Genomic DNA, 25,747 nt, shown 5'->3' on the forward strand with positions numbered 1-25,747 from the left:
CTGCTTCATCCTAAATGAATCTATACTTGTGTTAATCTTGTAGTAAGCCTAAATCTAGTTAACAGTTACACCTAGTCCAGTAACAATGGTATTCTTTTTATAGGATATTTCAATGTAATAGTATCCAGGCAGTTATAAAAAGGGTTAAGAGTTTTTTTTGTTGGTTTTTTTTTTTAACGAACTCAGACCCTGTTTGTTAGAATCACAGCTGACCAAAACTTTTCATTAAGAGAAAAAGACAGTCTCTAGGTTGTCAGTTAAAACAACCTTTTGGATAAGTTTTAAAAGCTGGTGTTCATATTTAAAATAGAGTTTTAACACAATTGTTATTTTCACTTTGAGATCTTGTAAAGTCAAAACTTACGGCTTTCACCATATTGAAGATTCTGCATTTAAGACAACCACTACTGTTCTAATTTAAAAAAAAGTATACATTTTATAAATCCCAACACCTGGTGAACAATCGTGACTTCTGAAGTTTTACCAATTTGTTCAAAGCACTCACACTGCAATCTCCCAGCTCCTGCCCCTATGAGAAGAAACAAAGAAACTGCTTAGATTACTCTTATTTCTGTCACAAAGAATCTCATCATTTACTTCATTGTTTTACTCATTCTCTGACCACAATCTGAGTGAAATGCAATGATTTATAATATCCTGATTATCTGATATTGCTGCATTCCATAAGCACTATGGTATATTAAGTTCTGTATATATTTTCCCAAAAGTACTGAGAGCTTCCTAGTATGTAGCCACAAGAAAATGCAGAAAGATAGCTGGGGACACTGCAGGGAGAGTAGATCAAATATGGCAGAAATACAATCACATTCTGATAATTAGTTCTTACATAGTGTTAGGGGGCTTATTCCTTCACCTTCTCACTTCCCTGGTCCTTCTCGCATGAACAGAGAGCAACAGTACCTGAAGTCTGAAGGTGCAAACAAGTCAGTGTTTATTGGGGTGAACTTCCAGCAAGCATGATTCTTGTGTCCCTGTTCCCATCCCCCCCAGCAAAACATAATTCCCATTCCCTTGTTCCCATTCCGCCCCTTACTTCCTGACTGACTGCAGACTCTATAGTAAAACTTGAGTTCCACTTAGCTATACCGTAACCAATCATTTTACTGAAATTTACCTAACCAATCCTACCATACTGTAACATGATTATCTAACCAATTATATCCCACCACCTTAATTGGTTTATACCCAACAAAATTAATTATACAGCAGATAGAAACAATAGGGAAATGGGGACTACAGTGATAGAACAACAAAGAAATGAAGATTTCACATCCCAGCTATTGATAAGTGAGTTCTTAGAGCCAGACAGAATGCTATCAAACTAAGTTTCCTTTTACATCTTCTAGGCTCTTCCCTTTCTCTGGAGGTGATAGGAATACAATCCTGTCCTGATAATGCCTAACAGCCAAATAGCACCTTACTTCAATGTGACTAGTTTGGAATTTGAGGATGTGACCATACACTTCCCAGCTTATGGATGCTTCTGCTGCTTAGCCTAAGAACAGGGCCTCAGAGTGTCACAGTAAGAGAAGGCCCTTACACCAGCAGACAGTGATTTTGATTCTCTCTTTTATACCTCTAACTAGCTAAGTGATAAGAATACACCGAAATTCTTAAAAGTATAGGCCTTTGCAGACAGGTCTGAATATCTATATCCTAACACATAGCCACTGAGGTACTTCCCTGTAATACTGAAAATGTGTTGCTAAAATCCCCTGTGCAATGATGTACAAATTATTAGGGTGCCTAATCTTCCAAGGGTCTCATGGCATTGATCTTTTCCATTTATTTATTTAAAATGTATACAACAGTAAATGAGCTCTCGACAGACAAATACAAATCAGAAACATACTCCAGTAATCTCTCTCAGAAAACACCAGCTTGGCAACAAAAAGATTAAAAACTAGTGTGAACTATGGCACTATGTGAATTAGTGACAGAACTCAAATTTAACACAAATTTAAGTTAACTATATTAACTTAGTTGATATGGCACTTTTCATTCCAGACACAAACCATAGTCATCACTTACTACAAAAATGAAACAGTGTGAAGCAACACTACCCACCAACTTAGGAGATGAATACTGTATCCAATCAAAATTGCAGTGAAAATGTATGTACTCATCTGTCCAGTTAAGGCTGTTGCACAGCAATGGCAAGCACAGTAACTTTGATCTGGTAATTTAAAAAGATATACTTGACAATGGAAAGCAACAGAAATTTGGAAATTACTCACAAACAGCAATCCCTATGAAAATATCCAGTGCTAAAATGATGATGACAGCAAAACCAGAGAACTGGTCTTCATGTTAAAACAAGGTGGTTCATTGTCAAAAATCAGAACACAAACTGAGTCAGTCTATCTCAAGGATCTTGCCATCCAGCCAAAGGCAAAACTTGTTCTTCAGCTATAAAGAGCAAAAATGAGAGCGTTATTTCCTGCTCCTGTCTATGTGATGCATGCCAAATCCTGTGCAATGTTCAGGAAGAATCAATAATTTTGTGCTAACCTTTATGTTCTCCTGAGGTAACTAGATTCAAGATTCACTACAGCTTCAAAGATAGGGCACAGTTGCTTTAATAAAAACAGGCATAATGAAAACACAGATGCTGCAGCAAACAATAATTACAAGTCCTGCTTGCCATGTGTGATCTCCACACCAGAAGTGTGTGGAAATCTTAGAGGAGTTTTGGAGATGAGCAACAAAAATGAAGAGGCTGGATTAACAGGCTTGCAAAGAAAGCTAAAAAGTAGTAAATACAGTTCGACTCAACAGTAGCTGAGGAGATGAGATGACATTTTTAGTCCATACTAACAACCTGCCAATTACCATTTCCAGGTAGAATTAAACTTTCTGCACTTTTTGCAACATTTCTATCCCTAGAATATGGAACGTTGCAAATAGAGTAATCTTGCTGCAACTTCTATGTACCAGGTTTAAATGGCACCATAGGACAATCTTCAAAAAGCGAGAAAAGTTATTTTGTGTAGTGGCATGGGGAATACAATAATTGCATGAAATTTTAAAAATTAGGTGGAGATCTGGTAGAGTATGGAATAGTCTCCCCAGGGAAGTGGTGGAAGCCCCATCACTTGGTACATTTAAAATTAGCCAGGATAGAACACTGGAAAGTGGACTGTAGGGAACAATCTCGCATTGGCCGAGAGGTTAACTTGAATCCAGCGAGGTCAAGGGGGCTGCTGAGATGGAGTCTGGGCTGGTGCTATGAATAGAAGGGGGTCTTTCTTCCTCTCCTTGTTCACATTGCACTCAGCTCCAGGGCAGCACCATTCTGAGAGGCAGTGAAACCAGCTCTTCAGCTCCTTGGAGCATGAAATATCCCCTGTCCTGAAGCAGAGCACTGTGTGGATGCTGCTGAAAGAAGGCTGAAAAAGGAAGAGTACAGAGAAGCAAGTTGCTTTTTCCCTTTTCCGCTCCAGAGAGTTGTCAGCATACCAGATGAGAGCAGCAACCTGCCTGGTACCCATTCTTGAACCGCTTCCAAATCACACCCCACCAGCTGAAAACTACTGGACTTCATGATCAACTAGGTCTTCTCTAACATGTAAGCATCTACATTCTCTTTTCTACTCCCGAGGGGATGGAAATGACCAGGAACTGGAAAGATAGATCACCTAACAGAATAGTTTCTGTGAATATTTGCTCAGATTTTTAAATGTAGCCACTTTGTGCTCCTTGTGTGTTCACTTCCCAGGGAGCCAAGTTTTACTGCTAAAGGATATTTGTGAAAAGTGTATTTTAAAGTCACGTACTTGAGTGTTCACTGAATACCAGGGTACAAAATATACAAGAATGACAGAGTAGGTCATGCTGGTAGGGGAGTGGTACTAAGTTAAAAAAAATCATGGAATCAAATATGCTGAAAATCTTAAATGAATCAAACTGTGCCAAAGAATCTCTACAGAGAGAAATTCCGTGCTTGACTAAGAGTATAGCAGTAGGAATATATCATCAAACACCTGACCAGGATGGTGACAGTGATTGCGAAATGCTTCAGGAGGCTAGAGAGGGCACAAATCCAGAAAATGCAGTAATAATTAGTAATTTCAACTACCCTCATATTGACTGGGAATGTGTCACCTCAGGACAGGATGCAAAAATAAAATTTCTAGACACCACTGATGACTGCTTGGAGCAGCTAGTCCTGGAACCCACAGGGGGAGAGGCAAGTCTTGATTTAGTCCTAAGTGGGGCACAGGATCTGGTTCAAGAGGTGCATATAGCTGAACCGCTCGGTAATAGCATAATTAAGGCTACGATTTAATCATGGGTATTTTTAGTAAAAATCATGGACAGATCACGGCAATAAACAAAAATTCACAGCCTGTGACCTGTCCATGACTTATACTGTAAATACCCCTGACTAAATCTTGGGGGGAGCTGGGGGCTGCTGCAGGGGGGAAGGGGCACCCCCAGGGCCAACTGCCTAAGGCTGCTTGAGCAGTGGGTGGTGCAGCTGGCCTGGGGCCGCTCCAGCAGTGGCCAGTGTGGCTGTCCCCAGGGCCACCTGAGCAGCTGCTGTAGAAGTCACTGAGGTTGCAGAGAATTATGGTATCCGTGACTTCCTCAACCTCGGTGACAGACCATAATGTAATTTAACTTAGCATCCTCATGGGGGAAGTCGGAATACCAAAAACAACAAAAATACCACAGTAACATTTGACTTAAAAAAGGGGAATGACACATGAATGAGGATGCTAGTTAGACAGAAATTAAAAAGCAGTCACAAGGGTAAAATGCCTGCAAGCAACACAGACTATTTAAAAGCACCATAATAGAAGCTCAGACTAAATGTATACCCCAATTCAAAAAAAGCCAGCAGTCCACAATAATGCCACCATAGCTAAACAACAGAGTAATGGAGGCCATTAGAGGCAAAAAAGCATCTTCTAAAATTAAGGCAAATCCTAATGAGGAAAATACGAAGGGGCATACACTCTGGCAAGCAAAATGTAAAAGTATAATAAGGGAGGCTAAGAAAGAAGTTGAGAAGCGACTTTCTAAAGATGCAAAAACCAGCAGTAATTTTTTTTTTTTAAGTACATCAGAAGCAGGAAGCCTACCAAACAGGCAGCAGGGCTACTAGATGACAAAGGTGTTAAAGAAGCACTCAGGTAGACAAGGGCATTGCAAAGTAGTTAAATCAAATCTTTGCATCGGTGTTCACTACAGAGAACATGATGGAGATACCCACATCAGAGCTATTCTTTTTAGGAGACAAATGTGAAGTACTGTCCCAAATTGATGTGCCAGTAGAAGAGATTTTAGAACAAACCGATGAACTAAAAAGTAATAAGTCACAAGGACCAGATGGTATTCACCCAAGAGTTCTGACGGAACTCAAAACATGCAATTGCAGAACTAACAGTAAAATGTAACATAACAAAAGAAGCTAAATGAATTCTTTGCATCAGTCTTCACAGAGGATGTGTGGGAGATTCCCACAGTTGAGCCGCTCTTTTTAGGTGAAAAATCTGAGGAACTGTCCCAGATTGAGCTGTCAATAGAGGAGGTTTGAGATTGATTAACAGTAGTAAGTTACCAGAATCAGATGGTATTCACCCTTAGCTCTGAAGGAACTCAAATAAGAAATTGAAGAACTACTAACTGGGGTATGTAACTGGTCACTTAAATCAGCCTCTGTACCAGATGACTGAAGGATAGCTAATGTGACACTAATTTTTAAAAAAGGACTCCAAAGGTAATCCTGGCAGTTCCAGGCCAGTAAGCCTAGCTTCAGTACCAGGCAAACTGGCTAATAATATAGTAAAGAACAGAATTATCTGACACATAGATGAACTCAATTTGTTGGGGAAGAGTCAAAATGGCTTTTGTAAAGGGAAATCATGCCTAGCCAATGTATTAGAATTTTTTGAGGGAGTCAACAAGCATGTGGACAAGGGTGAGCCAGTGGATACAGTGTATTTGGATTTTCAGAAAGCCTTTGACAAGGTCCCTCACCAGAGGCTCGTAAGCAAAGTAAGCAGTCATGGGATAAGACGGAGTCACTCTATTAAATTAATGGGCAGCAGATTTAATACAAAAAAGATGAAGTACTTCTTCACACAACGGATGGTCGATCTGTGAAACTCATTTCTCTGCCTTGTGGTGGAGGCCAGAAGTATAACTGGGTTTAAAAAAAAAAATGAACTGAGTAAATTCATGGAAGATATCAATGGCTATTAGCATAGATGGTCAGGGACACAACCCCATACTCAGCGCAATTCTAAACCTTTGACTACAAGAGGCTGGGAGTGAAAGAGAGTTGGTTCACTCCATAATTGCCCTGTTTGTACACTCTTCCTGGAGCTCTGCTACAGGCCACTTTCAGAGACAGTATACTGGGCAAAATGGACTATGGTCTGACCCAGTATGGCAGCTCTTATGTTCTTAACTTTGGATTCACATAGCCGGGCATTTGTCCCAGAAGTGCTTGTTCAGTAACCCAATCTGAGAACAGAACCACCACCAAAAGGCTTATCTGAGACGACAAACTAAGCACCAAAGATAAACACTGAATATTCACAAAGACAAGTTTGTGATCAGTCCACAGAAGTAAGAATCTTGCATCAGCAGATCTGCCAAACATTTTTTAAAAAGTTATCTTTGAATATCATCAAATGTATCTGAATATCCTCAGATGCTTCCTGAAGATGTTCTTCAAGCAGAAAGAGAAGCTAAATTTGTCAGCTAATTTATTCATTGTGAATCATTCACTCATCTCTAACCAGGACACTTAAAGCTCTGCTTAAAAATGCTGAAATACCCACCTATAAAATCTTTTTGCTCTGGCTACTGCTACATACATCTCTCAGATTAATGGCAATTGTGGCCATTTGTTTTTTCATAATTATTAAATATGTCATAAGTAAAGGTTTAAAAGGTACAGTGCAATTGTCTGAGCAAAGGGCACACTATGTATGGAAATGAGATGGTTGAGTTCAGGATCCTGACAAAAGGAAGAAAGGAGAGCAGCAGAATACGGACCCTGGACTTCAGAAAAGCAGACTGACTCCCTCAGGGAACTGATGGGCAGGATCCTCTGGAGGCTAATATGAGGGGGAAAGGAGCCCAGAAGAGCTGGCTGTAATTTAAAGAAGCCTTGTTGAGGGCACAGGAACAAATCATCCCAATGTGCAGAAAGAATAGCAAATACGGCAGGCGAACAGCTTGGCTTAACAGAGAAATCTTCACTGAGCTTAAACACAAAAAGGAAACTTACAAGAAGCAGAAATTTGGACAGATGACTAGGGAGGAGTATAAAAATATTGCTTGAGCATGCAGGGGTATAATCAGGAAGGCCAAAGCACAACTGGAGTTGCAGCTAGCAAGAGATGTGAAGGGCAACAGGAAGGGTTTCTACAGGTACGTTAGCAACAACAACAGGCATGTTAGGTGGTGGTCAGGGAAAGTGTCGGACGCAACCTAGTGACAGATGATGTGGAAAAAGCTGAAGTACTCAATGCTTTTTTTTGCCTTGGTCTTCACAAACAAGTTCAGCTCCCAGATTCCTGCACTAGGCAGCATAATATGGGGAGGTGGTGAGCAGCCCTCAGTGGTGAAAGAACAGGTTAAAGACTATTTAGAAAAGCTGGACATGCACAAGTCCATGGGGCTGGATGTAATGCATCTGAGGAAGTTTGCTTATGTGATTGCAGAGCCAATGACCATTATCTTTGAAAACCTGTGATGATCGGTGGAGGTCCTGGACAATTAGAAAAAGGCAAATATAGTACCCATATTTATAAAAGGGAAGGAGGAGAACCCAGGGAACTACAGACCCGTCAACCTCACCTCAGTCCCCAGAAAAGTCATGGAGCAGGTCCTCAAGGAACCCATTTTGAAGCACTTGGAGGAGAGGAAGGTGATCAGGAACAGTCAACATGGATTCACCAAGGGAAAGTCATGCCTGAGCAACCTGATTGCCTTTTATGATGAGAACTGGCTCTGTGGATATGGGGAAAATGGTGGGCGTGATATACTTTGACTTTAACAAAACTTTTGATATGACCTCCCACAGCATTCTTGCCAGCAAGTTGAAGTAGCATGGACTGGAAGAATGGACTATAAAGTGAATAGAAAGCTGGCTATGTTGCATTCAGTAAGCCAAAACAGATGGAAATACAATGAAACCCCTTATAGACTCATAGACTCTAGGACTGGAAGGGACCTCGAGAGGTCATCGAGTCCAGTCCCCTGCCCTCATGGCAGGACCAAATACTGTCTAGACCATCCCTGACAGACATTTATCTAACCTACTCTTAAATACTTCCAGAGATGGAGATTCCACAACTTCCCTAGAAACACCACTTGAGAACACAGAATGCTAAAAACATCTTAAGAAAACTTCCTAGTGCAACAGTGCATTTCTTTTGGCAGTCCCTGGAACTCTAAGCAGAGATCCAGCCATGCTGCTTGCCCATGGTTTGAGTGTGTGGAGGGGAAGAATGGTACCTTACCATATGTCCTCTTTCCTAAGCTCAGCGTATTGAAAGATCAGTTCTATATACATGTAAGATCTTATGCACATAAATGATTTATTCACCACTGAAGTGCAGTCCCTTTGGCAGTACAGTGCACCAGCTCTTTATTGGTGCACAACACCACTGCACAATTGAAGAACCAAAACAACCAGGTCACTAGTTTAGCAGATCTTGTATGTATTTGTATTACCATATTGAGATCACAGACTAGTTAACTACAGTAAATATGAGATACAAGATGGGTGAGATAATATCTTTTATGGGACCAGTTTCTGTTGGTAAAGAGACAAGCTTTTGAGCTACACAGAGCTCTTCTGCGTAGCTTGAAAGCTTGTCTCTTTCACCAACAGAAACTGGTCCCATAAAAGATATTATCTCACCCATCTTATCTCTCTCATATTCTGGGACCAAAACAACTTATAACACTGCAATGTGCAATGTATGTGTGACCGGAATTCCCTCCTCCCCCAAAATGACTCATTTTACAGTGAGGTTGTCATAGCCCAGAAAGACAGCTCCACACGTCCTACATCTGTTCAAGTGACAAATCACATACTCGTTGTACTGGCAGGAGGCATCTTCACAAACATCATAGTCACAGCTTCCATGGGCAGGCAATGCACCTGGGCAATCATCTAAAAGAGACGTTTGCTTTCGTTAAACACTATCTTCAACTTTCTTGGTCGCTGCCATTTCCTAATTAACTACCTCAAATATATAATTGGAGAATCTCAGTCATACTGACAGCCGTGGAGACTGATATCTTTGTATTTACAGGCCAGGTACTACATAATATGATTAAAATTCAAAAAACAGCAAACAAAAATATACAGCAAAAACATCATAGATCTCAAAGTGCTTTACAAAGGAGGTCAGGATCGTTATCCCTGTGAGGCTCAGTCAGGGGAAGTCACTTCCCCTAGGTCACAGAAAACCAGCAGCAGAGCTAATAATTGAACCGTGTGTGCCTGATTCCCAGTCCAGTGCACTCTCTCTTAGGATACACTGCCTCCCAGATCTTGTCAGCTGAAAATTCAAAGCCCAGCCTCTGAATTCCCACTCTATAGAATATAACTGGTTTGGGTTCACCTAGTCTCAGGCAAAGATTTAGAGAAACAGATATTTTGGGAAGAAAAAGAAGACTTCCCAGGCAAACTATCAGTGTTGATGAGACCTTCATACGAAATCCACACAATCCAGAATCACAGATGGCAAAGCAAACTTCATGCAGAAAAGTTCTGCTAGGTTTCCTTCTTAGTAATGAGAGAAAAATGATTATTCGCTGTTACTAAGAACCACTGGTCCAAATACCTTTTTGCTTACCTAGGAATAGGAGATACATGGCAGATGACTTCCAACATGACTACACAGAAGAAAAACACTGTGGAAACATCTTTTTCCCTTGACCCTGTGCAATAGAAACAGTGACATAGTAGTTCTGAAAAGGTTTTTCCCATTTACCCACTACATGGCCGGCAGTTTAATCTCCAGCAGTCAGTTCCAGTTCATTAAAGCTCCAGTTTGCCGTTATGTCTTCCAAGCACAGTTCATCACACAGATGTGCAGCTACATATTTTAAATCCAAAGCAGTGTGGGACATTTATGGTACTGAAAAGAAAGCACTGCATGTTCTAGCTCATAAGCACTTCTCAGTGAAAAGGCCTATTTGAAGAGGAAAGTACAGTCGTGTTGTGGGCAGGGCCAGCTCCAGGCACCAGCCCAGCAAGCAGGTGCTTGGGGCGGCCAACGGAGAGGAGCAGCACGTCCGACAATTCGGCGGCGGGTTCCTCACTCCGTCGGAGGGAAGGACCAGCAGCCGAATTGCCGCCGAAGACTGAAACAGTAGCGGTAAAGCTGATCCCAATCGTGGCTTTTCTTTTTTTCTCCTCTTCTGCTTCTTGGGGCAGCAAACCCTGGAGCCGGCCCTCGTTGTGGGACTAAAATTAACTTGATAGTATATCCAATTCCATGGGGAAGGTGAAAATTTGGCTTCGGATGAATTTCCCACAGTAGGCTGGATTCTCAACTGGTGTAAATCAGTGTTGCTAATAGAGCTACATCAATTCACACCATCAGAGAATCTGATCCTGTATCTTCAGGCTCTTATACCCAATAGAGAGGGGTGGGTTTTAAACTGGACTATCGCAATGAATCTTACTAAATTAACTAACTGACCAGTCACGGAATCAGATATCATTTCCCCTCAGTCTTTACCCCTCACATTCTCCGTCCCCCTTACCCCTTAGCAGTCCTCCTGCTCCCTACAACCCTTTAATTTCTTCCAGTTGTCTATCCAGGCTCCTGATTTTCAATGGCTCATAATTTGAGCAGGCTACCAAGACCAGGGGACGCCCCCTGCCAAATTTCTAGACCCTCCTTTTTCCTCCCACCACAGCCTCTTTTACTGTGGTTTCAGGATTGCCGAGGAGCATTTTGGAGTAGAGGTGCTGTATGATGATGGTTTCCCCCACCCCCACTTCCCTTAGCGTCAGGCACTTGAAGCCTCCCAATACTGCAAACACGGCTGAATAAGCACTAGGTTCTGTAGGTCCATGCCCTAAGAACCTGGCTCAGTGAGCAGTATGGGAGCATCCTTAAAATGCACAAGAATCTAGTCTGCTGCACCAGGCACTTCTGCTTCAGAAAAGGGAGAAATCCAAGAGGAATCAGGTGCAGCTGTGAGGCTGCAGAGAAAATGAAGGGTTAAAATCAATGTGCACTTTATATGGATTGTGCCAGCTCTTTTTGAGACCCAAAGTCCAGAGTTTGGTCAAGCAGAGTTTGGTCAAGAGACCTAGCAAATAGTGATTAGCTAAGAGAAAGTTGGGGTAAACAAAATAACATGCCTTTACTAAGATATGCTTGGTCAGTAGAAATGCCAGATGTTGAAATGGTAACTGAATAATTATGTTTCATCCAATGTTTCAGATTGAACAAAGGATCCCTCTTCCTATTGTGTCAGTCTCTCCTGTAGGGAACGTTCTTCCCACAGATCCAACCTTGAGTTTATGAAAAGTTGGCACATGTCAGTATAAGATATGGCATCCTTCCACCTCCCTTCCCAGGGACCAATGCCTGCCTTAAGACATAAAGGGGACAATCTTTATTGTCACATACTTTCACTGTTTCTTTGCTTTAACCCCTAGGAATGTACCTGTTGGACAATCAGAGTTGTTCCATTTCTATGGACCACAAATCAAGATTCTATATATATATATATATTTTATACTAATAACATTTTATCAAAGTATTAATTAAATGTTAACTTGCTAACTTGAGACCATGGGCGGAGACATTATGTAACCTTTTAACCATTGGCTAATGTGCTATCTTGTCTTGCTGCAAAACCTATCCCGGGGTGTGAAACTGCCTACCCCGTCACTTTCCCCCGCCCATGGAAAATCTATATATTCTATTGTAATCCATCGATTGACAGTGTCTCTGAGCCTGATAAGCAAGGTGACACTTCGCCAGCGCTGTGCGTAAAAGACGGTTACTCACCTTTGTAACTGTTGTTCTTCGAGATGTGTTGCTCATATCCATTCCAGTTAGGTGTGCGCGCGCCGCGTGCACGTTCGTCGGAGACTTTTTACCCTAGCAACACTCGGTGGGCCAGCAGGTCGCCCCCTGGAGTGGCGCCGGCATGGCGCCCGATATATACCCCTGCTGGCCCGCCTGCTCCTCAGTTCCTTCTTGCCGGCTACTCCGACAGTGGGGAAGGAGGGCGGGTGTGGAATGGATATGAGCAACACATCTCGAAGAACAACAGTTACAAAGGTGAGTAACCGTCTTTTCTTCTTCGAGTGCTTGCTCATATCCATTCCAGTTAGGTGATTCCCAAGCCTTACCTAGGCGGTGGGGTCGGAGTGAGACGTTGCAGACTGCAAAACCGCTGCGCCAAAAGCGGCATCGTCTCTAGCTTGCTGTACCAGCGCATAGTGTGATGCAAAGGTGTGCACAGAAGACCATGTGGCCGCACGGCAGATTTCCTGTATGGGGACATGAGCCAGAAACGCGGCCGATGAAGCCTGAGCCCTGGTAGAATGGGCGGTCAGGGGTCCCGTTGGCACACTGGCCAAGTCGTAACATGTCCTGATGCAGGACGTGACCCAGGATGCGATACGCTGGGAGGAGATTGCCATGCCTCTCATGCGTTCTGCTACTGCCACAAACAATTGTGGTGAACGCCGGAAGGGTTTTGTTCTCTCAATGTAGAACGCGAGAGCTCTTCGGACATCCAAGGAGTGGAGCTGTTGCTCTCTTCGGGAGGAATGCGGCTTTGGGTAAAAGACTGGCAGGAAGACGTCTTGGTTAATATGGAAGGAGGAAACGACCTTAGGGAGGAACGCCGGGTGCGGTCGCAGCTGTACCTTGTCCTTATGGAACACCGTGTACGGAGGGTCCACGGTCAGAGCCCGAAGCTCGGAGACTCGCCGGGCCGCTGTAATAGCGACTAGGAAGGCCACCTTCCAGGATAGGTACAGCAGCGAGCATGTGGCTAAGGGCTCGAAGGGGGGCGCCATGAGCCTGGATAGAACCAGGTTCAGGTCCCAAGTAGGGGTAGGCCGTCTGACCTGGGGGTATAGCCGCTCCAGGCCCTTGATAAATCTTGACACCATTGGGTGAGAAAAGACGGACTTGCCAGCCTCGCCTGGGTGGAAGGTGGATATAGCCGCGAGGTGGACGCGTAGAGAGGAGATCGCCAAGCCTTGCTGCTTGAGAGACCACACGTAGTCCAAGATGGTGGGGACTAGCACGGCGAGTGGATCGTGGTTGTGCTGACTGCACCAGCAGCAGAAGCGTTTCCATTTCGCTAGGTAGGTTGAACGCGTGGAAGGCTTCCTGCTGCCCAACAACACTTGCTGTATTGCATCGGAACAGCGCAACTTGGATTGGCTTAACCAGCCAGGAGCCATGCAGACAGATGGAGGGATTGTAGATCCGGATGGCGCATCCTGCCGAAGTCCTGTGTGATCAGGTCCGGCCAAAGAGGTAGGGCAATTGGATTTGCCAGGGAGAGATCGAGCAGCATGGTGTACCAAGGCTGCCGCGGCCATGCCGGAGCGATCAGGATGAGGCGGGCCTTGTCTCTCCGGACCTTGATCAGTACTCGATGGACGAGAGGGAAGGGTGGGAAGGCGTAGCAAAGTCGACCCGTCCACGGTATGAGAAACGCGTCCGACAGGGAGCCCGGGGAGCGGCCCTGCAGAGAGCAGAACACCTGGCATTTCCTGTTCGATCTGGAGGCGAACAGGTCTATCTGGGGAAACCCCCACCTCCGGAAAATGACATAGAGGACGTCCGGACGGATGGACCATTCGTGGGACAGGAAGGATCTGCTCAGGTGATCCGCCAGGGTGTTCCGCACTCCCGGGAGAAAGGAGGCCACTAGATGAATACAGTGGGCTATGCAAAAGTCCCACAGACGTATTGCTTCCTGACACAGCGGGGAGGACCGGGTCCCGCCCTGCTTGTTGATGTATTACATGGCCGTTGTGTTGTCCGTGAATACCGCAACACAACGACCGTGCAAATGGCGTTGGAATGTCTGGCATGCTAGGCGAACGGCCCGTAGCTCCCGCACATTGATGTGAAGAGTCAACTCTCTCTGTAACCACAGGCCCTGTGTACGCAGGGTCCCCAGGTGCGCCCCCCAGCCCAGCGATGATGCGTCCGTTGTCAGGGACGCTGAGGGCTGTGGGGCGTGAAACGGGAGGCCCGCACACACTTGGGAGGGCATTGTCCACCAGCCTAGGGAGCCTAGAACATTCGGTGGAATCGTTACAATTGTGTCTATGGCATCCCAGTGTGGTCGATAGACCGACGCTAGTCAGGTCTGCAACGGGCGCATGCGGAGTCTTGCGTGTCTGGTGACGAAGGTGCATGCTGCCATGTGCCCCAGGAGAGCGAGGCATGTTCGAGCAGATGTGGTCGGGAAGGCCCGCAGGCTTGTGACCATGGACACTATGGCTTGGAATCGGTGCCGGGGGAGGCTGGCCGTCGCGAGGTTGGAGTCCAGCACTGCCCCTATGAATTCTATGCTCCGCGTAGGCACCAGAGTGGACTTGTCCGGATTGATGGTCAGGCCTAGGCTCGCAAACAGCCCCGTGATGATGGCGACGTGTCCGGTCACCTGCTCTTCCGACGTGCCTCGGATGAGCCAGTCGTCGAGGTAAGGGAAGACATGGATACGATGACGTCGCAGGGCAGCAGCGACGACCGCCATACATTTGGTGAACACCCGGGGGGCCGAGGAGAGCCCAAAGGGGAGGACCGTGAACTGGTAGTGGTCCTGATTCACCACAAAGCGGAGATACCGTCTGTGCGGGGGGAAGATCGCAATGTGGAAGTACGCATCCTTCATGTCGAGAGCAGCGTACCAATCTCCTGAATCCAGGGAAGGAATGATGGTTCCTAATGTTACCATGCGGAACTTGAACTTTTTGATGAATTTGTTCAGGCCTCGCAGGTCCAGGATGGGTCGTAGGGCCCCTTTTGATTTGGGGATTAAGAAGTACCGGGAATAAAACCCCTTGCCCCTTAGCTCCCTTGGTACTTCCTCTATAGCCCCAATGGACAGGAGCTTGTGAACCTCCTGGACGATAAGTTGCTCGTGAGAGGGGTCCCTGAAGAGGGACGAGGAGATAGGATGGGAGGGGGGTGGAGAAACAAACTGAAGATGGTAACCAAACTGCACCGTGCTCAGGACCCAACGATCCGAAGTCAGCTGGGACCATGCCGGTAGGAAATGGCGGAGGCCGTTGAGGAAATGAAGTGGATCCAGGGAGGGGATTGGTAAGCTGCTCTCGGGCGCACCTTCAAAAGTTCGCCTTGGGTCCCTGCGGTGGCTTTTCGGACCCGGAAGTGTTACCCCTTTGAGGGCCTGACTGTCGTCTGCGACTTGGCCGGCCTCGCCTCCGGTTGAAGTCTTGTCTGGGGCGAGGCGGGGGGTAAGTGCGCTGATGGTAGGGGCGGAATGGCCTTCTCTGAGTCTGGGGCGTGTGCATTCCCAGAGAACGCATGATGACCCGGTTATCCTTTAGGCTCTGTAGCCTGGGATCCGTCTTCTCAGAGAAGAGGCCCTGCTGGTCGAATGGCAGGTCCTGGATCGTGTATTGCAGCTCCGGCGGTAGTCCGGAAGACTGCAGCCACGATATACGGCGCATGGCTACGCCCGACGCCAGAGTCCTCGCTGCTGAATCTGCGGCATCTAATGACGCCTGTAGCGAGGTTCTGGTGACCCTCCTGCCCTCTTCCAGGAGAGATGAAAATTCCTGGCGTGAGTCCTGAGGGAGCAGCTCTGCAAATTTGCCGACAGCCTCCCAGGTGTTGTGGCTGTAACGGCTCAGGAGGGCCTGCTGGTTCGCCACACGGAGCTGAAGGCCTCCAGCAGAATAAATTTTACGTCCCAGTAAGTCCATGCGTCTGGCTTCCCTGGATTTTGAAGCAGGAGCCTGTTGGCTGTGGCGTTCCCGGTCATTGACTGACTGTACCACCAAGGAGCAGGGAGCGGGGTGTACGTAGAGGTACTCATACCCCTTGGATGGTACCATATACTTCCTTTCCACGCCGCGGGCAGTGGGTGGAATGGAGGCCGGAGACTGCCAGATGGTATCCGCCTTTGCCTGGATCGACTTAATGAAGGGGAGGGCTACCCTGGTCGGTGCCTCCGCGGAGAGGATGCTTACTACCGGGTCCTCTACTTCCGGGACTTCCTCTACGGGAAGGTTTATGTTTTGGGCCACTCGCCTCAACAGGTCCTGATGTGCCCGGAGATCGATCGGCGGGGGTCCTGATGAAGAAGTGCCCGCTACCGCCTCATCCGGGGACGAGGACGAAGACACCCCAGGGAGAAGCGGTTCTTGCACTGAAGCCTCCTCCAGAGAGGCCTCCGTTTCCCGGGAATCCTGCTGCCCCATGGTGTACGTGGGGTCTTCCTCCGTACCTGGGGGGGGGGGGGGCCGACTGAGTGTGGCCTCTGGTGCACGACGCTCCGGTGGGTTGGAGCGAGCTTGTCCCGAGGGTTCGCCCTGGGCTTGGTGGTTATGCCCAGGGCGTCCAAAAGGACCATTGAGGTGGACCCTGGTCCGTGCGGGTGTGCACATCTGAACCCCCATAAGAGGCGCTGTCCATATGGGACGAAGCAGACGAGTGTCTCGAAGGCCAGGGAGGAGCCGCCGATGACTGTGGCAGGCCTCTGCGCATCCCGACGTCGCTGTGCGGTGCCGGTGAACGGTACCGGGAGTCATGGTGGTACCGTGATCTAGACCGGGACCTGCTACCGGCTCGGTGCCGGGAGGTCGACCGGTGCCGGCCACTGCCGTGCCTGGATCGGCTGCGGTATGAACGTCGGTGCCGCGATCTAGACCGGTGCCGAGAGTAGTACGACGGCGACCTGGATCTCGAACGGTGCCGCGAGTACGACCGGTGCCGCAGGTAGCGGTCCCGGGACTGCGAGCGGCGTCTAGATCTCGAGCGGTGACGCTGTGAGTGGTCCCTCGATTTAGATCGGGACCGCTGCTCGGTAGTACCTGGCGAATGCGGCCGTACCATGGCGGGCTTGCCCAGCGATTGTATAACCCGCACCGGCGGTGCCGGGGGTTGGGGCAGCTCGGGCTCTGTCAATGCAATGATGTTGCGTGCCGCTGAGAAGGCCTCCGGCGTGGAGGACGCGACGAGCTCGACCCCTGTCCTCACTGGGGAGCTGAATGGTACCGGACTCAACTGCCTCTGAGGGGCCGGAGTCGACGGTGCGGCGACGCTCGGTGCCGCGGCAGATGACGGTGCCGGGCGGTCCGATTTTGAGGCACGCTCTGACTGTGGTGCAGTTGCAGGCACCGCAGGAGCCCTGTGCTTTTTGCTCCTCGGGGAGAGGGAGCGGTGCCGGCTAGGGTGCCGGGCCGGTGCGGGTCTCCTGTTGGCATCGGCCGATGACAGGCCACACAAGGCTTAAAGCCGGGTGAACCGGGCATGGGCCCCGGCACCGCGGGGAGGAAAAAGGGGCGAACCCCCGATCCTCAGAATAACTATTTACACTATACTTACTTAACTTTATAACTACAACTAACACTATAATAACTAAACTATATACACTAAACTACAGAAGAGTGAAACGCTAGGGAGGTGGAGAACGGCTAGGCGTGCTCCACAGTTCCAACGACCGACACGGGCGGTAAGAAGGAACTGAGAAGCGGGCGGGCCAGCAGGGGTATATATCGGGCGCCATGCCGGCGCCACTCCAGGGGGCGACCTGCTGGCCCACCGAGTGTTGCTAGGGTAAAAAGTCTCCGACGAACGTGCATGCGGCGCGCGCACACCTAACTGGAATGGATATGAGCAAGCCCTCGAAGAAGAATAAACTCCTATGCTTGACCTCTACACAGGGTAGATTTATGTCCTTCAGAAAGGGGACTGCCCAGCCATCTCTCCCCACCCCAAGTTCCTCCCCCATAGGGCTGGGGTCAGTACCTGTGTGAGGGGTCCAGCCTGCTGCCATTGCTGCTGCTCCCATTCTTCAGACAGGGAGGTGGGACAAAGGTTTCCTCACTCTGATCCTGGTTTTTCCAGCTGGGGTCTTCCTCCTGTCAGACCTACTATTACCACTGCTCCATGTCTGCCAATGGGCTGAGGGAAGATGAAGAATCTGACTTAATACTCCATTGCTGGTACTCCAGTTCTTCAGCAAGCCTAGGGCACCCTCCGGTACTACAAGGGGAGGAACAGGACCTGGCTCACTGATACAGATCAAGACAATGAGGTATGAGAACAATGGATTCTGCATGGCGAAGGAGCAGGGACCGATATAAGGGTGATGCCAAACTTTCCTTTTATATGCCTGAGGATGACTTGTCTTACAGAGGTCCTGCAAAGGAATTCGTAAACACAGCTTGTGCGCTCTCTTGCTGCTTTGTGATGGATAAAGATGACCTGAAAGATTTAAAAATAAAAAATCTGCTTAAAAAAAAACCCAAACCTTAGAAATGTCAGGAATATACAGTCCAATTCTCCTGCTTTTGCTGCAGAACTTGTTGGGTGTCTCACAGATGCTCTAACCCCTTACTCAAAGGGTCAGGGATGTGGAAAAAGGACACTTCCAGAAACTGGGTAGACATGTAATATTTCTGTGACCCATCTTTTTTCCTCCGGCTAGGCTGACACTGATCCCAGGCAAAATCATGGAAAGACTGAGACGGGGCGCAATCAGTAAATTAAAGGATGGTAGTGTAGTTGATGACAATCAGCATGGTTTTACAGAAAAAAGTCCTATGACACATAGCTGATTTTTCTTGATGACATTACAAGGCTGAATAATAAAAAGTAATTCTGAACATGGCATGCTTAAGACTTCTGTAAGGTATTTGACTTAGAACTGCACAACATTCTGATTAAAAAATTAACAATATAAAGAATAGCAATGTAATACCAATGGAACATAGCCCATGAAATGGATTACATACTGACAAATCTCAAAAAAGTAAATTGTAAAATGGGAAACCATCATCTAAGAAGCTATTTCAGGTGGGTTCCTGCAGGAATATGTTCTTGGCCCAATGCCATCCAATATCTTTATCAGTAATCTCAAAGGAAATATAAAACCATTGCTGCTAAAGACGACACTAAAATTGGTGAAATGGTAACGAAGGACAGGTGAGTTTTACAAAGCAATCTGGATCACATAATAAGATGGGCTCACTTGAACATGTGTTTTAATACAGCCAAACTACAAGGAACACAGAACATAGGTCACATTTACAGAATGGGGAAATGTACCTTGGAAAGCGGTGACTCTGAAATAGATTTAGGGTCATGGTGCCTAACTAACTGAACATGAACTACCAGGTTGAAGCTGGGTTAAGAGGGCTAACTCAGATATCTAAGCAGGGGAAATATGTATGAATAAGGAATGGCATTACATCTGCATACAGCATTGTACAGTAAATTCATGGAATTGGGGGCCAGCCAGCCATTACTGCTGCTCTTATTCTTCAGGTGTGGAGAAAAGGGTCTGGGGAAAGGGCCTGCACCCACCAGCCCCAACCTGCTTACACTTCTCTGAGGGTGGAGTGGAGTCAATGACTTGCTCTTACGCATGAGAAATGAGACCCATGAAACCACACAAACATTCTAGCTCTGGTACTGGGAGAGGAGGGGGCAGGGTAAAGTGAGCTAGGAGGAGAGAAAATGGACAAGTGTGAGCAAGAGGATCAGAGTAGGGAGAGAGGTGGAGAATGATATAGAGCAGGAGCTTTACGGACTTCCTCATCCCGTGGGAGAAAAAGCAAAGCAGAAACAGACCTCTAAGGCTGGGCAGAGCCTAGGCATGCCAGATCCTCTTCCACATCCCTACCATTGGCCACATCTCAAAGGGGAACAGAGAATGAGTGACTCAATTTTTGACTCACCAAAGAAACAGAGAAGTTAGAGTCTGACCTCTTTCTTCACCTACCACCCAGTAACAAGCTGCTAGCTCTCATATGAGTGTTCCTGCCATCTCATGAAACTGGGATTTTAGAAGTAACGGGTTTTTTACAAAGAAAAATATCATTGAATCCATTAATGTTGAAACAAAAATGTGGCCATACTTACACTTAATCAGAGCAATAATATGAGGCTAAATTTACTAAGTAAAGCAATTTTAGATATTCAGTAAAAGCTGCTACGGAAGTATTAGAAAATTTAAGAACATAGTCAAACATTTGCAAATTCCCTACTACATTCAAAATAAGTACACAAATGGATAAATGAATTACAATGCAAACTAAAATGGACTTAACAGCCTGTGCTGCAATGCCAACAGATCTCATCAGCTGACCAGGGTTGGGCTGGACAGGAGCCCTCCGTGGTGTATCTTATTGCTGCAGAGATAAGTATAAGTGATTGAGTAGCTTGCATTCTTCCTCTAGAGTCAATACAAAACCAATACCCCATATGATATTGAAGGGCCTGCTATTAGAGGTAGTTTCTTTCACAGATGAAAACTCAGATCCTCATCACTTCCAGTCTTAACAACAGGATGCGAAATCCAGTGTCTTGTTCATATTTTAGCACTTTCTATATAACTAAATTCCCTATTTATTTTTACCTGAACATAGTAACACTGCACATCTGTTTATAGTGGGAAGTGGAAAAAACATGCTATGTACTGTTAAAACAGTTACCATATTCCATCTTATATCAGTGGCAAGTAGCCTGTAAAGTACAGAGTTGCTATAAATAGTCTTATGTCGTGAGAAGGAGCACCTCAAACAGAATTACCATTTATTTCTCTCATGACAATTACCCAGTGTATGTTGGGAGCACAGGGAAGTTAATTATAATAGCTTGCATATTAAAAACAAAACAAAAGTTTGCTGCTAGAAAAGATCTAGATATTAAAAATAAAGATGAATACATTTTCCTCACAAAAATGAACATTTATAAAATAAAAAATCCAAGTTCCAACTAGATTAAAATATTTAAGTATGTTTTAATAAATATTTACATTAGAATTGTCATATTATTCCACATACAAAGACAAAACTGATACTCTGTCAAACAAGATTTGGCATTTAACAGTTTATCAACTGAGCTAATTGTTGTTCTGGTAATTTTTTTCGAGAGTTTTACTTATCTTCTTGTTTTGTACAGAGAGCAAGATACTGGAACATATGTGGATATTTATATATACATCCACACCAAGCAGGACATATTTAGCCTGTTGATAGTAGCAGATTGTAAAGGGTACATTTGGCAGATGTTTACTTCCTGTGCTGCCTAGCAAATTGTAGTAGGCATGTCTTGACATTCCACTGAATTCAAGGGAACGGCTGTATTAAACTGTAGCATATGAACTGTAGGTGGGGTCCAACAGCAAATTAATTATCGGTAAGTATCATTTTGTGGATTTTGCTTTCCAGAAAAACAGATGTATTTACATGTGTAAAGCAGCCCACTACAGGACGTGGAACAAATTCTAAGATATTTACAGCTAGTAGTGCGGCATAGGAATAGCAAAGTTTTTAACAAATTGTTTTTAGTAAGAAAAATATGTGCATAGTCCATTGAAGTCCCAGTCAAAGATAATAGTTGAAGACAGACTTTTGGACATCAACACTCCCCTTTTTTCAGGTTTGCTTTTTCTTTTTCTTTTTTGTTGTTGTTGTTCTTGCACCATCTTTTTTTTAATCTTCCAGTAGCAATTCCAGTTCTTCTATAGGTACCCTTACTCTCAATTCTTTTTCAGTCATTAGATCTAGGGTCTCTTGCAGTTGATCTGGAAAATACTCTATTGCATCCATATACAGCACCTATGAATACAATTTAAAAAAAACACACATTTACTCAGCCATCTTTCTGTTCAAGAAAGAGGGGCTAGACAGAGAAGAGTACATACAACTAGCAGATGCAACCAGCATTTCAGCATACATAGAAGAAAGAATCAAGATAGGGTGGCAATCCTGTAGTCAGGGGTATGGACTATAAATGACTAGGTCTCTTCTGTTTCTAAAACTATATTTCTTTTCTTCAGCAACCAAATGTAAGGTCTGAAATGTGCTGAAGTTCTTGAAGCTCCTTTCAATTTCAATGAGAGTCACAGGTGCTTGCCAATTTATTGATTTTCTGCTATTCTCTGAATTCCTTCTAATTTGTCTCCTACATATTTCTGCTATTGAAGTGCTCAGAATTAAACATGGTTCTCAAAACACCATCTCTCCAGGGAGGGGGATCGTCTTCATGCTTTATACAATACGATTCCTCAGCTTATGAAACTGAAAACTCCACTGGCCACTTTATTTATTTATTGTTTGCCCTACAAATTCACCTCTCATTTGGAGTCAATCCTTAGCATCTTTTGACAGTAAGAGTTCCCTCAGTTTTCATTCTTTTTCCACATATGTCTCATGGCTAATTACATCCTAAACTTTTCAAATTTATTTCTAAAATATAAAAATCTTCATTTCTTGATGACAAATTTAAATTTAAAAAACAAAACACTTACCTTTGCCCAGGGACAGTTCTGAAGGGCTTTATAAAACAGTCCTTTGCTCCTTTCTTTATTTCCTAGAGAAAACTATGAGGGGGAAAAAAATCCATATTTCAAATAAATTGTGGCTGCTGAAGTGATATTTTGTGTCTTCTTAGAAGCAGAGACACTACCATGCAAAAGTTCAGACAGAGTTTCCCTGGTAAGGAGTCCTTTATGAACAGATTGTATAATAGGTATATATGTAATATGGTATATTATATTAATGGACTATGATATGAGCAATGCCTTTATGAGTTAGAAGTTGGCTCTTCGTAACTCACAAGTGGTGGAGTGAAACAGAAACACATCAAAGAATGACAGAAGGAACCTGTTTGATTTTTCACTTGCAGGACAGCACTCCTCTAATATCACAGTCAAAGGTTAGCATTAAACAAGAACACAACTCCTAGCATGGAAGACCAAGGCTCCAAGGCACGTACATTAGCAACTGAGCTATACTATCTTTTCCTGTTAATCTTGAAATACTGTGCCATCTTAACTTTTCTCTCTCCTTAAAAAACTAGAATATCTAATTGTTCCATTTCCAGAGTTTCCTCAATTCTAAATTTGCTAAGAAATGCCCTCCATTTGTCCATACAATGTTAGTATACTGCTATTTGTATGCAAGTAATAATATTTACATGCACAACAATATTTGCATTTTATAAAGGGGTTACACGGGCAAATTCTATCATCTGCTTACAAAAGCGATAAGCCCACAAAAAATGTGTGTAGGAATGATAATGCCCATAGTTTCACACAAAGAGCAGGAGAAAGGGTTGAGGTCTTCTTGAAAATGTAGACCCTTTTGTTTGCAAAAATTAACTTTGCATCTGTGATAAATTTGGCTAAATTTATAAATTCTGTATAAGATTATGAGCTCTCTCTCTTTAGCAGACTGCAAACTCGATTTTGAATATCTGAGGGTAGATGTTTCCTCTGTTCTACTTTTGCCTCCATAATGGACAAAAATCCCAAGGGGAGTGATACAGGGCTGACAATAAAGGTTCCTTAACTCGGGATTGTCCTCTATTCAAATACAAATATAACTGATAACAGATTGACAAACCACTTCTGGGTGGGAGTCTGAGGAGTGCACCTGGCAACAAAGTCACCTCGTAAGGATTTGAGGTCACCTGACAGAGACTAAACAGCGATTAAAAGGGCAGGAGTTGAGTGATTTGAGATCTTTAGCCACTTTCACCAAGTATCCACACCTACTCTAAGCGCCAACAAAAACACCTTGCCGGAACTGGAGGAGAGCAAATTGGCGCAGTTTCATCACACATCATCTTTGCTGAAGAATCTTATATGCTGTTTACAAGAGCCATTTATAAAGCTTTCATCACCTCAATTCCAAGAAGTTGTTATAATGTCCTACATTCTCTATCTAGATAAGGAGCATGCAAAACTCCTCAATCAGTATGAAGAAAGTCGTGATCCAGACATCACCACACATCTTGAGACAGCTTGAATATTTCTAGGAGAGATGAGAGCAAGTTAACACGGAACTAAACACCTCAAGATCCAGCCACAAAGCCAGGGCATTAATCAGAAAACTTGGTGCTGCTCAGCTACCTCCAGCATAGTGCCCAGTCTCTCCAAACAACACTGCTACCCACCTGATAAATGTTGCAAAGGCAGATAAGGACAAAACATTTGAAGGAGAGATGAAGAAATAATGATGGCACTAGGAACAGTGTATATCTAGAACTGAAGACTTCAGCCATTTGCCACAGATTAAACAGAAAGGGCGATCAAAACACTGAAAACACATGAAGCTAAGGGCTTGGTAATATCTCATCTGAATTCCTGAAGAGCCAGGGAAAAACTAGAAAACACTGAGTAGCCGTTTTGCTATCAAGAGTCATCTAGAAGAGACATCTAGAATTGGATGTAAGAGTCATCTAGAAGAATAAAAAGCTTAAGAGCTTGCACAGGACCAAACATAATAAATAGTCTTGCCAAAACCTGAGAAAGACAATCGAACTGCAGCATATTACCACAACCTGATCTCTTTGTTAAGATTTGTGTTCAAATTACTTGAAAGGCTTATCCTTCAGAGAATTGCTCCCACCCCTTATCCCGAGTGTAGATTAAGCAGGTTTCAGACCAAACCACAATTACTTGTGGTCAAGTGCTGGCACTTGCTGCCTACATCAAGAATGGCTTCCAGACCAGGCAGAAGACAGGTGCAGTATTCCTAGACCTTGCTGCTGCATATAGCGCAATCTGGCATAGGGGCTTAAGGTACAAAGTGTCATTGGTCCTACCGTGACAGGCTGTCAGAGGTGTGGAACTGCTGCTAAAAGGTCGCCAAAACAATGGTATACCTCAGGGCTCAGTTCTAGCACTGATACTTTTCAGCCTCTTCACAAATGACCTTCCCTACGCCACAGCCAGGCCTTTTATCTATGCAGACATCTGTCTGGCAGTGCAGGACCAGGATTTCAATCACCTAGACAAAGTCTTCCATGCAGATATGAGAAAGTTGGCCCACTACTGTAAAAAATGGAGACTCAAAGTAAGTGTCAAAGACCGTTTCCAGCTGTTTGCATCTAAACCACACAAGGCCAACGAACAGCTCAACATCTTCCTGAATGGACAACGACCTAATGTCTATGTATCTAGACGTCACACTGGGCCACACCTGGACATGCAAGGAACACCTTACCAAGACCTCACTGCAAATAGAGACAAGAAATGTCCTGATCAGCCAGCTATCTGGTTCAAACTAGGGAGCCAATGCGAAGTTCTGGGCCTTCCTTGTGCTATTCTGTAGCAGAATATCGTTCCCCAATGTGGCTCAGCCCCTCTCACATAGGACTAGTGGACATGCAGCTGAATTAAACTATATATATAATAACCTGGCCTGGTTGCTGGTCCTGCCCCTTCTGACATCAGTTGATAAGTCACCTTACAGAATCTGGGTCTATCACTGTTTACAGAGGTCTCTAATCCACCAATCTACCATTTTAATTCAAGGCACCCAATTTGGACAATTCTTTTTAAGGAACCTCGATGTCACCTGCAGGCAGAATACTAGGTGGCAAGGACAAGCTTCCAGCATAGCTAGTGCCTATCTCATGACAGATCCAACAGTCCAGTCCCCGGGTTTTGACTTTCCACACCATCTGGGGGCAAAGCTCAATTGCTTCAGATTGAGTGATAAGATATACTTCTAGTGACTACAAATAGGGCCTTCATGACTCCC

General features: G+C 45.0%; 1 protein-coding gene and 1 pseudogene across 5 annotated transcripts in view; one reads left to right on the forward strand and one right to left on the reverse strand.

Annotated features, from left to right (window-relative positions):
• The window catches only part of LOC127051264 (swi5-dependent recombination DNA repair protein 1 homolog), a 365,584-nt pseudogene that overhangs the window by 197,686 nt on the left and 142,151 nt on the right, over positions 1–25,747 (forward strand).
• The window catches only part of NRDE2 (NRDE-2, necessary for RNA interference, domain containing), a 59,352-nt gene continuing 54,579 nt past the window's right edge, over positions 20,975–25,747 (reverse strand). For all 5 annotated transcript variants that reach the window (XM_050953208.1, XM_050953209.1, XM_050953211.1 and 2 more), the window contains 2 exons: positions 22,507–22,578; positions 20,975–21,814 (listed from right to left, as the gene is read on the reverse strand). In XM_050953208.1, the coding sequence (XP_050809165.1) occupies positions 21,689–21,814; positions 22,507–22,578 (198 nt within the window). In that variant the 3' untranslated portion in view covers positions 20,975–21,688. The remainder of the gene's footprint in view (positions 21,815–22,506; positions 22,579–25,747) is intronic.

The sequence above is a fragment of the Gopherus flavomarginatus genome, chromosome 5 (assembly GCF_025201925.1).
Source record: "Gopherus flavomarginatus isolate rGopFla2 chromosome 5, rGopFla2.mat.asm, whole genome shotgun sequence".
Lineage (NCBI taxonomy): Eukaryota > Metazoa > Chordata > Testudines > Testudinidae > Gopherus > Gopherus flavomarginatus.